The 15003-nt window shown below is 35.7% G+C and overlaps 1 protein-coding gene across 4 annotated transcripts; it reads left to right on the forward strand.

Annotated features, from left to right (window-relative positions):
• Positions 1 to 631: 631 nt before the first annotated feature.
• On the forward strand, positions 632 to 14681 carry LOC109076999 (E3 ubiquitin ligase TRAF3IP2-like). Of its 4 annotated transcripts, none has more exons than XM_019092643.2 (10): positions 632 to 796; positions 1751 to 1840; positions 6347 to 6980; positions 8693 to 8735; positions 9728 to 9795; positions 10159 to 10256; positions 10361 to 10429; positions 13631 to 13744; positions 13825 to 13899; positions 14167 to 14681. In XM_019092643.2, exons 2-10 carry the CDS (start codon positions 1772 to 1774, stop codon positions 14311 to 14313), a joined length of 1317 nt encoding a protein of 438 aa, XP_018948188.1. In that variant the 5' UTR covers positions 632 to 796; positions 1751 to 1771; the 3' UTR covers positions 14314 to 14681. The 4 variants fall into 4 exon arrangements, with proteins under 4 accessions (XP_018948188.1, XP_018948187.1, XP_042614419.1 ...); XM_019092642.2 differs by having other exon boundaries at positions 632 to 792; XM_042758485.1 differs by having other exon boundaries at positions 633 to 796; positions 6297 to 6980.
• The last annotated feature ends 322 nt before the right edge of the window (positions 14682 to 15003 follow it).

Consider the following 15003-nt stretch of genomic DNA (forward strand, 5'->3'; position numbering starts at 1 on the left):
TTTCATTATGTATTTTATCAAATCACATAATATAATATAATGAACCACATGTTAATCAGAGGGATGTGGGTGGGATGTAATAGCAGAGTAAAGTAAAGCCACAACTTGCACAACAGTGTTCAGATCATATTTTTTTTCCTGGCAAATATAATACAATATTTCTATCTGCTAAATGTAAGCTTTCCCATATCCCAAGCTTGCCTGCTGCACTGGAGACATCACATGCATGTGCGAGTCCTGAAAATTATGAAAATAAATCTAGGAATTATTTGATTGTTGGATTTAAAATCAGCGAGGTTAAGGCATCAAAAGTAACTAAGCTGTTTTATGGATGGTAACTTTAATATTATTAATGAAATCTTATTAGTAATTAGTTACTCTACTAGTTACTGCAAAAAGTAATATTATTACAGTAACTAAGTTACTAGTAACTAGCCTACTGCCTAACACTGCTAATTTATTATTAGTTATTTTTAGTATTCTTGCGAGTTATTGTTCACCCTTTTACTGTCAAGTAATTTACAAACACGAATCGATTCTTTAGAATATTTGAAAAGAATCTGCTCAAAAGAATCACGTTTTGTCGAAGGAAGATAAACAACCGAGTCCAGGATGTGCTTTCTGGGAAGTGGGCGGAATATGCGGTGTGAATAGGCAGGTGTCGAAAACCTTCTAAACAGAGTGTACTAAGACTGCTCCAGCTCATGCGCTCATGATACTGTAGCCTACACTGATATTAAAGTATTCGAAATTAAATAATTCACGCGACTAAGTCTGCTGATCAGCCTACAGGTAGGTACGTGCTTTATGTGGAATGTCAACGTCCTTTTAAGGTATTCTGTTTATGTCACAGATGACGTCTATTTTGTCGAATAAGTCATGAGAGCTGGGCGGGAGTTTTATATGTGTGTTGTCTTTATTATATTGTGTATAAGCTTTATTTTAGTTTTGGGAGGTGTTACCTGTAAAGTAATATGTTACAAATGTGAGACATGTTGTAGCCGTGTATTGTATGTCAAGTAGCCCCGCGGCAGTGATAGTTTTAAAGCGTGAACTAGTCACGTTGCGAATTTGGACGAAGTGTTTCTAAAATACAAATACTGCTTAAAAGGTACTTGTTATTGTTAATAAAATAAATATCTACTACAATATCATATTTCATGTATTATAATATAGTAATTATAGTATTTTGACGGAAACTATGTTTACTGGTACTAAAATGTTATGAGAGTGTGAAGGTACAGTATACTTTAATACTTTCATTCATACTTGTTAATTAAACATCTATGAACTATTCAGAAAGGAGAATTACATGATTTAACTTTGCATCTCGGTGTCACTAAGTGTTCTAGTCAATGAAGAGATTATTGTATTGTTTTTTTTTTTTTTGTTTTTTTTTTTTTTTTTAGGTTTTCAGTGTTATACTAATGAAAGGCATATGTATTAGTACCCTCTTCTGCCCCATTTGTGCATTTGATATTGATGGCCTTAGTTACCTATGATTTCCCATGTCTCACTTTGGTCCACTGAGGTGTTTTCCGCTGATGGTGTAAAGTGCACTAAATTTCATACTGTAAGTTCAGAGAAAAAGCTAGGGAGAGAGAGAAAAAAAAATCCCCTTAGCAGAATTGTGGGTTCCTGTATTCACTCAGTAGCCAAAGGTTGCTCGTTTTTCTCAAATGCAGTTTTATTTAACAGGGTGATCATCATTCAAGGTTGCTTGTGTTCATATCTTAATAATTTATTACAGATTTGTGTGCTGACTGGGGATATGGAATGGCTGCAGTTTTTTGGTATTAGGCACAAGAATGATGCCTTCTTCGCAGTGCTTGCAATACAGGTAAATATATATATATATCTCATAAGGACAAATGTTATTAAGGTACACTATGTGGACAACAGTATTGGAACACACAACACTACAATAATTATTTTATTCATGTGTTTCAGTCAGACCCATTGCCCCAGTGTATTAAAATCAAGCACCTATTCTGCATTTATAAATATTTGTGGGGGGAAATATGGGCCACTCTGAAGAGCACAGTGAATTTAAGTTGCGATAAATCAGTTGGTGAAATTTCATCCCTGCTAGATATTCAACGGTCAACTGTAAATTGTATTATTTTAAATCGGAAGCTTTTAGGAACAGCAGCCATGAAGCAGAAGACTGCGTAAAGCCACAGAGTGCAGTCATCGAATGCTGAGGCACGTGGTGCCAACACTGTGCTCATTTCATAGTTGATGAGTTCAGTGGTTAAATGATTTTGCCATCCCTAACCCCAACCCCATCAAATACCTTTGGGATCAACTGGAATGGAGTTTAGAGCCAGGCATTCTTGTCCCACATCAGTGCCTGACATCACAAATGCTCTATAAATGGGATGAATTGGACAATTTAATTGAATTGAAACACTTCAAAATCTTGTGGAATGTCTTCACAGAAGATTGGAAGCTGTTATGTAGATGGTCCCACCATTGCAGATATATTAATGTCTATGTATTTAGAATGCAATGTTATTAAAGTGGTGTAATGGTCAGGTTTTCCAATACTTTTGTCCATATAGTGCAGGGGTGTAAAACTCAATTCCTGGAGGGCCGGAGCCTTGCAGAGTTTTGTACCAACCCTGCTCCAACACACATACCATGTAGTTTTTTTTGTTTGTTTTTTTAATAAGCCTGAAGGACTTGATTAGTTGGATCGGGTGTGTTTAACTTGTCAAGTCAAGTCACATTAATTTGTATAGCGCTTTGTACAATGCTGGTTGTGTCAAAGCAGCTTTACAGAGTCAAACAGGAAAATAGTTTGTCAATGATGCAAGAAGACAATAACAGAGTCATTTTTCAGCTAAAGTCAGTTCATTGATGATTCAGTGATGTCATCATCCAGTTCAGTTCTCTTCCAATAGTGTCTGTGGAATCAGTCAAGCATCCCCAACTAAGAAAGCCAAAGGCGACAGTGGCAAGGAACCAAAACTCCATCTGTGACAGAAATGGAGAAAAAAAACACTTGGGAGAAACCAGGCTCAGTCGGGGGGCCAGACAAAACCAGCATGGTGTCATTTAATTCCAGGCTGCAACACAGGTGCAGAGGTCTTGTCTGGTTCCCATGGTCTTGTGCTGATGGTCGTCGAGGTGATGAGGTCTTCGCAAGGGATCTGTCTCTGAGGGCACATCTAGTTGATGTGCTCTCCACTGACATTCAGGGCTGTAGGGGTCGTCTCTAGGTGCTGATCCACCATCTGGACTGGATACGGACTGGATCTGGGTTGCTACGAGGCCTCGGAATAAGAATGAAAGAGACTAATATTAGCGTAGATGCCATTCTTCTTACGATGTAGCGAGTACACTGGATGTTATGGGAAGTGTTCCTGGTTCCGGTTGACCTAATTAATGCAGGCTAACAATCCTTTAACGGATTTGAATTATAGAAATGTGATAATGTGTTATGTGTATGCCAGGTAAACTGACAGAGTGTGTCTGCCACCTGAGCAACACTAGGTAGATTGTTCCAGAGTTTGGGCGCTGAATAGGAAAAGGATCTGCCGCCCACTGTTGATTTTGATATTCTAGGTATTATCAAATGGCCAGAGTTTTGAGATCGCAGCGGACGTGAAGGACTATAATGCAATATGAGCTCGCTCAGGTAATGAGGAGCTAAACCATACAGGGCTTTATAAGTAATTAGCAAGATTTTAAAATGTATTTGTTGTTAAATAGGGTGTATTTGATTATTTGTCAGAACCGGGCTAATATGGTCGTACTTCCTGGTTCTAGTAAGATTTGTAGCTGCTGCATTTTGGACCAGCTGGAGTTTATTTATTAATAATAAAGCACTACAATAATCTAACCTTGAGGTCATGAATGCATGAATTAACATTTTTTGCATTTGACATTGACAGCATAGGTCATAATTTAGATTATTATTTTTAAGATGGAAAAATGCAGTTTTCCAAATGTTAAAAACATGGTTTTCAAAGGAAAGATTGATATCAAATAGCACACCTAGGTTTCTAACTGATGACGAAGAATTAACAGAGCAGCCATCAAGTGTTAGACAGTGTTTTAGGTTATTATATGTGGAGGTTTTTGGTCCAATAATTAACACCTCTGTTTTTTTCAGAATTTAGCAGTAGGAAATTACTAGTCATCCAGTTTTTTATATCAACTATGCATTCCGTTAGTTTTGCAAATGAGTATGTATCATCGGGCTGCAAAGAAATAATGAGCTGAGTATCATCAGCATAACAGTGAAAGCTAGCAGCATGTTTCTTGATGATATCTCCCAAGGGTAACATGTAAAGTGTGAAAAGCAAGGGTCCTAGTACTGAGCCTTGTGGCACTCCACACTGTACTTAGGATCGATATGATATCTCGTTATTTATTGCTAAGAAATGATGATGGTCAGATAAGTAGGATTTGAACCATGATATTGCAATTACACTAATGCCAACATAATTTTGTAGTCTACTCAAAAGGATGTTGATAGTGTCGATAGTGTCAAACGCAGTGCTAAGATCCAGTAGCACTAATAGAGAAATACAACAATGATCGGAAGAGCAGGTCAAATCTAATCTAGGCTGAATCTAAACTCTGCAGGGTTCTGGCCCTCCAGGAATTGAGATTGACTCCCCTGATATGGTGTTTGTTTGTTCAATATATATATATATATATATAGTTTTTTTTTTCAAAGCCAGTTTGCGGCAAACCAAATTTCATTTGCTTAGCAAAACCAGTTTTTACTTGCATTTGGCAACTTCCCAGTGTTAGTTTTGAACCCTGTATATGTAATGTTTTAAACATAGAATTATTGTTTCCTATTCTTGTATTGCTGTATGTATGCCCCTTAGAAACATAGTTTTGAAAACAAATAAACACCTCTTGTACATTATGGATAGCAGATCGGTGCATGTGACACAATACTGTAGAAAGAATACAGTCCCACACACTGTATTCGGAGCTTGCAGGTTTCTTAATACAAGGCTCAAACTAAAAGATTTTTTAACTGTAATTTAAAAAACAATTTATAAATATTGATAATATTGTTTTATTCTGTTTTCTTTTCTTTATTTTTAATGCCTTCAAAAGAAAATCCAACAGATTAACATAAATACATTTGCATTGTCATAAAATGTCTTTAAATTTCAATCATTTATTTTACATATTTGAAATCATATTTGCTGTAACAATTGGAGCAATAGCCAAAAAAACATTATATGGGTCAAAATCATCGATTTTTATTTTTTGGCAAAAATCATTAGGATATTAAAGGTGCAATGTGTAATATTTACAACGATCTATTTACAGAAATGCAATATAATATACATAACTATGATTTCAGAGGTGTATAAAGACCTTACATAATGAACTGTTATGTTCATATTACCTTAGATCGAGCAAATTGTATCTACATACACCGCGGGTCCCCTTACAAGGAAGTCACCACCATGTTTCTACAGTAGCCCTAAACGGTCAAACTGCTCTACAGAGCATGTTTCGTCACTTTGTTGTACTTGCGAATAAAACACTGACTGACACAGTGATGAACAAGTACATTAACATTCGCAATACCATCAGTTTATTGAAAAATTAAGTAAATATAATTCCTTGATTTACCTTTGTAAAGAAATCTCATTGCTCTGTGCTGTCTTTTCCGATGACATCTTTACCTGTGGCCGCCTCCGTAGCTTCTCTAAAGGGAGGGGTGAGCGGGGGACTGAGCCCTTGGTTGCAATTCGCAACCTCAACGCTAGATGCCGCTAACATTTACACACTGCACCTTTAAGTAAAGATCATTTTCCATGAAGATATTTTGTAAATTTCCTACTGTAAATATATCAAAACTTAATTTTTGATTAGTAATATGCATTGCTAAGAATTCATTTGGACAATTTTAAAGGCGATTTTCTCAGTATTTAGATTTTTTTGCACCCTCAGATTCCAGATATTCAAATAGTTGTATCTCGGGCAAATATTGTCCGATCCTAATAAACCATACATCAATGGAAAGCTTATTTATTCAGGAAATTCAATTCAAGAAATTGACACTTAAGACTGGTTTTGTGTTCCAGGGTCACATATATTAAGAAATCTGCTAGCTACAGTAATTTTTTAGGATATATTTTTAGGATATTATTTTAATATATATTTTCAAATGTAAATTTTTCCACATACTGTAAGAGTACTCACCCCCACCCCCCCACTCCCCCCCCCCCCCCCCTCCCCCCCCCCACCCCCCCCCCACCCCCCCCCCCCCCCCCCCCCCCCCCCCCCCCCCCCCCCCCCCCCTCATTTTCTAGATATATTTCTCCATTTAGCCACTACAGTTTACAATCCCTCAACTTTCCAGAAAGGGAACGACGAGGCTATGGACAAAATCACTACTGAGGACTCTATCTGTGTCTCAGACTCCACCGATTCCAAACTTTCTCACACCGACTACTGCATGTCTGGAAATGAGTCCTCTTTGAGTGCACAGACTGACTTCACAGATATCTGCAGAGACAAAAAGACCAACTACAGATCCACACAGACCAGCTACAGCCCTTACCAGCACCCGCTAGGTCTACCCTCTGGCTACAGTCCCCAGACACCTTTTCCTAGTCAGACGGAAGAATGTCTGAGCACCCTAGTGCCGCACAATGGGGACCTGCTCCACTCGACCTCTGTGGGCAGCGGTTCGGTGGAATACCCTAGTGGCAACCTCCCCTCTTTCTTAGTGTCTGGAAATGACTGCAGTTATTCTAGTGATTCCAGCTACTCTTGCTCTCCAGACAGGCACAGTCTGGGAGACGGAAGTCTAGAACAGCCATGTTCACTGCACTCTGTCCCAAATGCGTTCGCGCCTCACAGCTACTGCATGCCCTCGCACCCCTGCGCGTCCCGCGGGCCGCCCTGCTGTAGTCAATGCCCTGCAGACGTGTATCAAATGGATCAGGGCTCTTATTACAGGCCACATTACCACATGCCCTGTTGGCCTTCAAGTAAGTCTCAGTTCTTTGTTAAAATTCTATGTCTCTTATGAATGCCTCATAAGTGAGTCAGTTTCTTTCATTTTCATGGAACTTAATTTGTCAGTCAAGGCTCATGATGAATAATGCTAATTTTCATAAGCCTATTGTCATTAAAATTGCCTCATACTGTATTTGATGAGTTCTTTATCAGCCTTGCAGGAAATTTATCCAACCTGTTCCAACCAGAAAAATTTCAATAAATTTGTGCAATTATACAGTTATATTAAGCAAACAATTTCCATTTTTAGAAGTGACACCCATCTTAGAAGATGAAACATCTAAATATAAGGATTACAAAACTAAATTTTGAAGCTAATTCACTAAGCATTGCATATTTAGAAATACATACTATCTCCATAAAGTACAGTATAAACATAGCTGCATTGGCGACGTCTTTCCTTGCAATACTCTCTTAATTGCATAATAAAATAATCGACACATGGTATAAATTCCTGCTTTAATAAACATTAGTATATATATATATATATATATATATATATATATATATATATATATATATGTAGGTATATCTTATTGTCCATTGATGGTCCGTCTAACATGTACTTTGGGTGGCTTTTAAAATTGAGTTGAACGCTGATTGGTTGTCCCTACTGAATGACCAATGCCATTTTTTTATTAGCTCAGTTAACAAATGGATAAGCAAAGCATTTGATAAAACTTCAAAGAAAAGCAATTCGCAAAATCCAGTTTACATTGTGTATTAAAAATTACTTTTAACTTAATATTTAAATCTTAATATTAAAACACAAATCAAATAGTTTTCATGTCAATTTATTTTCCCACTCAAAAATTCTTTATGAATTTATTGTTTATTGTTTTATTAACTGCATTTTAAAACACGAATTAAATAAACACTTTTAAATATGTCTATTAATTTGTCCATTTAAAAAAGTAGTTTCATTTATAAAATTGATAACTAATTGCTTCATTTTATTTTTAAATGTCACTCCTAATCCTTCATAGATTTTTGTCTGGCACAATTTATGTTGCGCTATTACTACACACAAAAGGCAGAGGGGTATATGTAATTTAACTAAAATAGAATTGTTAGTGTACATTTTTAGTGAACATGGCAGCATCAAATGATGGAAAAGCACATTATAAATGGGCATGTATACATATTCAAAATATTTTACTTGATCTGTAAAGTGTAAAAAAAAGTAAAGTGTAACTCAAATTATTAGGTTGATCAGTTATATGAAATAATATTTTTGTCTTGTCCAACTGGACAAGTATGGCCTGATTAAAAGATCAATAACAAAAAATAACTAGGGAAGCACGAAACTTCTGCGAGAATGAATTTAATTTTATAACATTTAGCATAAACAGCAACTGATAATGTATTAACAGTAACAAGGTCATGCCATTTGAGGCTTGTGCAGCCTGTCTGTGTGTGAGAGAGATCAAAACAAATGAGCGCACACCAAGAAACTCATGCAACAGTCATACCATGGTGAAAAATTTAAATGTTGTGTTTGTATGACATATGATATCACATATGTTTAAGAGAGAGCTATTACATTTACACCATTTTCTTTTCTTGACAAGTAACTTTTTTACTTGGACAAGTGAATGACTGATTTACTTGTCCGAAGGACAAGCATGTCAAGCCCTCTGTGTAGATTAATGTCTCATTAACTTCATCATTTCATCTCCAACAGGCCCTGAAAACAGCAGACAATCAGCCTCGGAGTTCACTTATAGGTAATGTGTAATAGTAGTAAGTTTTTCTGTACAATTATTGTGGGACAGCCAGTCTTGTACAGTGCGTGCATAATTATTAGGCACGTTGACATTCTGATTTCTGTATTCTGTATTTGTTCATTTGTCAGTAATATATTATTGTCCATAAAGGCTGGATGTGAAAAACTCCTTATATTTAGGTGTGCATAATTATAAGGCAGGTTTTCTTTTACAGATAAAATTATGCAAAAAAGAGATTTAACTCAGACTAAAAGTCAAAAATTATTAAATACCCATGAGAATGATGCAATATTGTTGGTTTAATGGGGTTTGTTAAGTTTAGGATTGGGTATTGGGCAGAGGAATGCTCATTGGGTCAGCAGGGTGAGAAAAAACAGGTGGAGAAGAAAAGAGACATGTTAACTGCAAAGATTTAAGAATTAGGTTTGAAACCATCAGGAACCATTTAGTGTCCAGTGCCACCATTTTCCAAAACTACAACCTACCTGGAGTCTCTGGAAGTGCAAAGTGTCTGCTTCTCAGAAACTTTGCTTGGGTAAAACATCCTAAACAAATGACCTTCATGTAATAAGAATAACATGCTGAAGTGTAGTGAAATACATGAAGGACCATCATCACATCCTCTTGTGCCACACTTTCAAAAATGTATCTTACAGAATCTGGCAGTCTCATGGGCATTTAATCATTTTTATTAAATCTCTTTTTTGCACCATTTTATCTGTAAAATATAATCTGAACACCTTGATATATGGAATTTTTCACATCTAGCATTCATGCACAATTATATATAATTTGATCAAATACAAAATTAATAGTAGTTATTTGGTTTGGAATTGGTTAAATGTGCTTGAAAAAAAAATATGATCAGAATATCAATGTGCCTAATATTTATGTACACACTTTATTATATAGTAAGTGATTTAATAGGTTTTCACTGATACAAAAAAATTTAGCTTTCTGAAGTCTTTATGCAATGCTTCCATGTCTCCCAGTGGCCACACCTCTCCTCACCCTCGAGATAAACTAACCCCAAGCACAGGCCCTCTATCCCTGGAGCAGAGTGAGTGTACACACTATTGTTGAGCAACACTGAAAGAATGTCAGATCTGAATAAGATGTACAGTATGTGCCAGTAACATCAGACTATAATAAAGAAATGGCAGTTCTTGTAAACTAAATGTTATCTGTTCTTCTTCAAAGTCGTGTGTTTAAGAACTGTTTATCAAAAAGCTATATGTAAGTAGATTAAGTTTAGGTTATAGTACTTTAATATTTGTATTTTTTTGTTTAATTATTCCCTCTAAATGCTGTACTTTCACTAATATATAATAGCCTACAATATAATCTTGAGTTATATTTCTGAAGGAAATGTTATGTTTTTTTGTTTTTGTTTTTTTATTTTATTTTTTATTTTTTATTGCAGGGAAGGTGTTTGTTACTTACGAAGCAGACAGTGAAAAACATGTCAAAGAGATCATCAACTTTGTTGCCCTACTAAGACACAACGGCTTCTACACTCATGTAAGACAAGCAACCTGTACCAGACATTGCCTTGCAGACATACATGTCTCCAGATATGGGGTCTGCCAGAGATTATGTTCAGTCTCGTTGTTCTTTTTGCACAGATTGACATGTTTGAACAACAGTTCAAGAGCATAAGCAAGATTGACTTCATGGAGAGATACATCAGCGAAGTAAGTAGAAACCAGGCATGCTAGTATTTCAGAGAGCATGTTATTCCTAGTTTGACTCACACAACAGAAGTTCTAGTCCAAATTGCAGCTTATTCTGACCAAGAACCACCTACAGGAAAAGATTGTATGATTGAAAACTCTAAAGCAACCCAAACTGTTTTTTTTTTTGCAGTGCATGGCATTTAGGTGCTGGTTTATATGAAAAAGATGATAACACAATAATAGAGTGAAAAAAAATAAAAAGTGTGGGAAAAAAAACAAAATTAATGACAGTCTCTGCAGCCTTTTTAAAAAAAAAGAAAACACTAGAAAAAGAGTGGAAAATGTGTGTAGACTCTGTGAGGAGAGTGGTGATTTTTCAAAAGTCATTCATGATTTGGTGCTTAAACGGTTCTCATTATTATTTGTTGAAAACAGTTTTGTTGCTTAAAGCTGCTGTATGTAGGATTGACACCGAGTGGTTGAACTAGGTATTGCAGTCCAAATTAAAAATATCTGAGAGGGTTTTTTTTTCACCCGGCCCCTCCTCCTCAGACTGAGTCTGTCCTTGCTGCAGCCTGCAGCGCGATGATGTAGCTGGACTATATCCACTACATAGTGGATTTTATGCGCATGCGCTGTAGTATGTTTGAATAAATTCATATTTTTATTTACATTTTATCATTTTGTAGTACACTTCGTTTGCATAGCTGGTTTTTTACCTTCTTTACGTAGTACATGTAGCAAGGGTTTTGACCTACATTACATACGTGATGACCATACATTACCGCAACTTTTTTTGTCTTTAGACAATTCTTACAGTTTTATTTATTTATTTATTTATTTATTATTCGTTTTTTTGAATAGCCTGCATTTCATATGTTATCGTCAGGATGTACATCAGTGCTATATCCATTATTATAATTACAACAAGCACTGTAACATGATTAATATGCAGACGTTGCACTGTAAATAGCTAATTATTAAGATATCACTCTATCAGAGTTAGCCTAAATATCTTTTTGACTGTATCCGTCATGTTTATTTAAATTTAGTTGCTGATATTTTTTTATTTTATATTATTCTAATATAGCTATTACAAACATTTTCAATAATAATAAAAAAAAAACCATAAAATTTATATTAAGACTTTACCTTTACCAGGTCAGAGAAATGTTTTATTAGTTGCTTTTCATACTATCATCTGATACAGCACTCAAAAAAAGCCCCCCGAGAGAGAGAGAGAGAGAGAGGGAGAGGATGGGTGGTTATGTCTTTAGCAAATTATAAGTGGTCTATCTATCTCTAGGGATTTCACTTGCATATAACACACAAAAAAATAGAAATGGTCATCTTTGTGTTAATATGCCTTGTCCTCGACCGTGTGTGTATTCATTTTTTGGACATGGGATTAACTGTAAAAACCCGTTATAACCTGGTATAATGGGTCTATCGGCTATATGGAACCCAGACTGACAGGATTGTTTTTATTTTATTCATTTTTTATATGGTATAAAAAAATATGTCTGCATATTTTAGTAGGCCTATACCTTTTATACTCTGTCACGTATAGCACAGAGAGTGAGAACGAAAAATAATATTTGATTCATGAACGAATTATTGACAGAACTATGACTATCTGAGGAAAAAATAAAGACAATAGTTACACCCCATTTTTTCATAAAGAACAAACAAAATTGTAATTAGTTTTATTTCTAAAATGATTTAAACTATTAAAAAAAACATACTGTAGCTTACATACCAAACTCTTTCATTCAAAACTACGCCATCGTTTCTTAAATAAAGTTTGAATACACTACTAGTTTAAAATCACGGTATAATATAATTTGTGTAAGCCTATGAAACACACCAATTTCTCATATATTACAGTTTAATTTACATTAAATACTAGCTTCAATGACAGCCCCACTTTGCGCATGCGCATTAAAATCCAATACTGCGCATACTCGTCAAACATTTAATACGTATTGGATCTGATCCAGCTATGTCATCGTGCAACAGGCTACAGTGAGGACCTCTTGCTCAGACTTGACGCACACGCTGGTTGCCAAATTGACAACACCAACAAGAACGAGTGCACTTGGCAATGAATGAAATGAAATACGCTTTGTTTTCCACCAACTGGAAACCCGGGGTGCCGAAATACAATTGGGTAAACTGGCAATGGGCGGGTTTCACAAACCAAAACAGAGACTGACATTCCGGCCCGGAACGCACATTTTCAAAGGAGAATAACTGACTGTAGTATTGTTTTTTCAGATAAACAAGTATGTTAACTTAGCATGTTTCTTAAATATCTGCAAATATATTATGGTATTTTATGCTTTAGTAGAGTCAAAAAATTACATAAAGCACCTTCTTAATTTCCTTTTTCTTTTCTTTTTCTTTTTTCTTTTTTTCCTGAATAGACTTTCACTGCTGTGTCATTGGTGAAGGTTATACAAGTATCCCTGGCTTCTAAAAAGTCAAATGTTATTTCTAATATATCATCAAAGACATGTCAATCTCTGTAACCTCTTAAATAGAACAGGACACAGCTGGGAAAACTTGTTCAATGGTTGCATTTATATAGCAATATTAACTATTGAATTCCAAACAGTGGAAGAACAAATATCACTGTTTATGGTCAACGCATACTTACAGCCTATTGTGGGGTGCTCTCCACCGTTAAGGATGTCTTCAGCTCTCACAAATTTCACATTTTTTTGTGCATTGACATTATATTTCTGATAAATGTCAAAATGATAAATTGCAAGGATTGACCCCTGACTTATAGTTGAAGATATACTATATTTGCTTCTGAATGCATAGAACCAGTTTGAGCTTGGAAGCTGGACATAATTTTTTATCTGACTAATGTTTAAGAAAGCATGATAGCAGGAAACACTCCAACAAAACTTTTAATTTTATGCATGTTGAGGGGGAGGAAGAGAGACCATTTAATAATAATAAAAAAAGCATGTAACCCTGAAACATATCATTTTAATTAAGAGCTGAAGTGGGGGAGGACATATTTCTGGCATCATTTTCTTGCAGTGCCACACAATTACAAGAAAACTGTCTGTTGCACTGAGAATGATAAAGCTTTCATGACTAATTTCAGTAGATTTTTTTTTCTCCTGAGTATCTGAAGTAATTGTTCCCTCATGTCCAATCAGTTTTTTGTTGTTGTTGTTGATGTTGTTATGTTTTTATGCACAGAAAGACTATCTGATCATCATAGTCATTAGTCCAAAGTACCATGAGATTGCGACCAATGCCTCATTTTGCATGGAAAATGATGAAACACTCAACACTGTCTACATATACAAGCAGGTACAACTTGGGTGGAAAAGAATCTAGGTTTTTCTTTATTTTTCTTGTCTAATGACTCATAAAATCACTTTGTCTTTTAGTTACAAAACGAGTTCATTCAGAACGGTGCCAGGAATTACAGATTCATCCCCATCTTGTTTCCTGGTGCCAAGAAGGTAAAACTGCATATCTTTCCATTAATGTATGAACGCAATTGCTTAACGAACAGAATTTTAGTGTTTGAACAAGTAGTCGATCAAGGAGCCAAAATGCTAATTTCTGATTAACTATCATGATAACAGCAACAAACATTTGTGGTTGTTTGTATAGTACTATAGTAACACCCGAAGGATTGCTCCATTGGATTCCATTTGAATCCAGTTAGATTCAATGATGCCTCGTTGTTAGTTTACACAACATTTCTGTCTGCTTCTTTCTGTCAGTGCCACGTCCCTTTATGGCTTCAAAGCACACAAATCTTCACCTGGCCCAGAGACCGTGATGACATTCTTCGTCGACTCATGCGTGTTGAGAAGTACAACCCTCCACCCATCGGAGAGCTGCCCACTATTGTCTCCATCCCAATTTAGGTGGTTAAGTTTGCTTCTGTATGTTACATGAGTTTAAGTGCCAAGATTTAGTAAGTTATCTCAGTTTTTCTCTTTACTTTGTATTAAGCTGCATCACTTTAGGAACATTTTGGAGGGAAACGTCCATTGTTACCTGTATAGTGATGTGCTTCCACAGAAGTTACCTTCAAACCAAGCAGCTTTCTGGTGGTCATTGGTACAAATTAATGCTACCAACTTGAACTCGTTGTGAAATCTGCATGGGGAAATCTTTTGCTCCATGCCAGGTTCCTGATCTTGTGGATTTCTATTGAAATTACTAGATTTTTCCACAAACATTGGACGAACAATGATAAATATGACAGCACTTTTTGACTTAATAAAACTTTCTGTAACATACCCCATTGCTATATAAGAAAGATTTTAAGACAGAATTACTATAGTAGACCAGAAATCTTAAGATGCAAACATTTTCACATGCTTCTTGCTGTTGTGAGAACCTGAAAGAAGCCGGTGCTATAATATCATCACAAACTGTGTAGTTTGTTTTTTATTTTTTATTGTCAGCGTCACATGGAGATTTCATTGTCATTCATGTTTTAGCTGATATTGGATTGTTTCTTTTAATAAATGAAAGAATTCAGATGGTTTTTTATACAACTTGTACAAGAATAGACATCATAGGCTTTGGAGGGACAAAAGTACAAGTCA

Source organism: Cyprinus carpio, chromosome A6 (assembly GCF_018340385.1).
Source record: "Cyprinus carpio isolate SPL01 chromosome A6, ASM1834038v1, whole genome shotgun sequence".
Classification (NCBI taxonomy): Eukaryota; Metazoa; Chordata; class Actinopteri; order Cypriniformes; family Cyprinidae; genus Cyprinus; species Cyprinus carpio.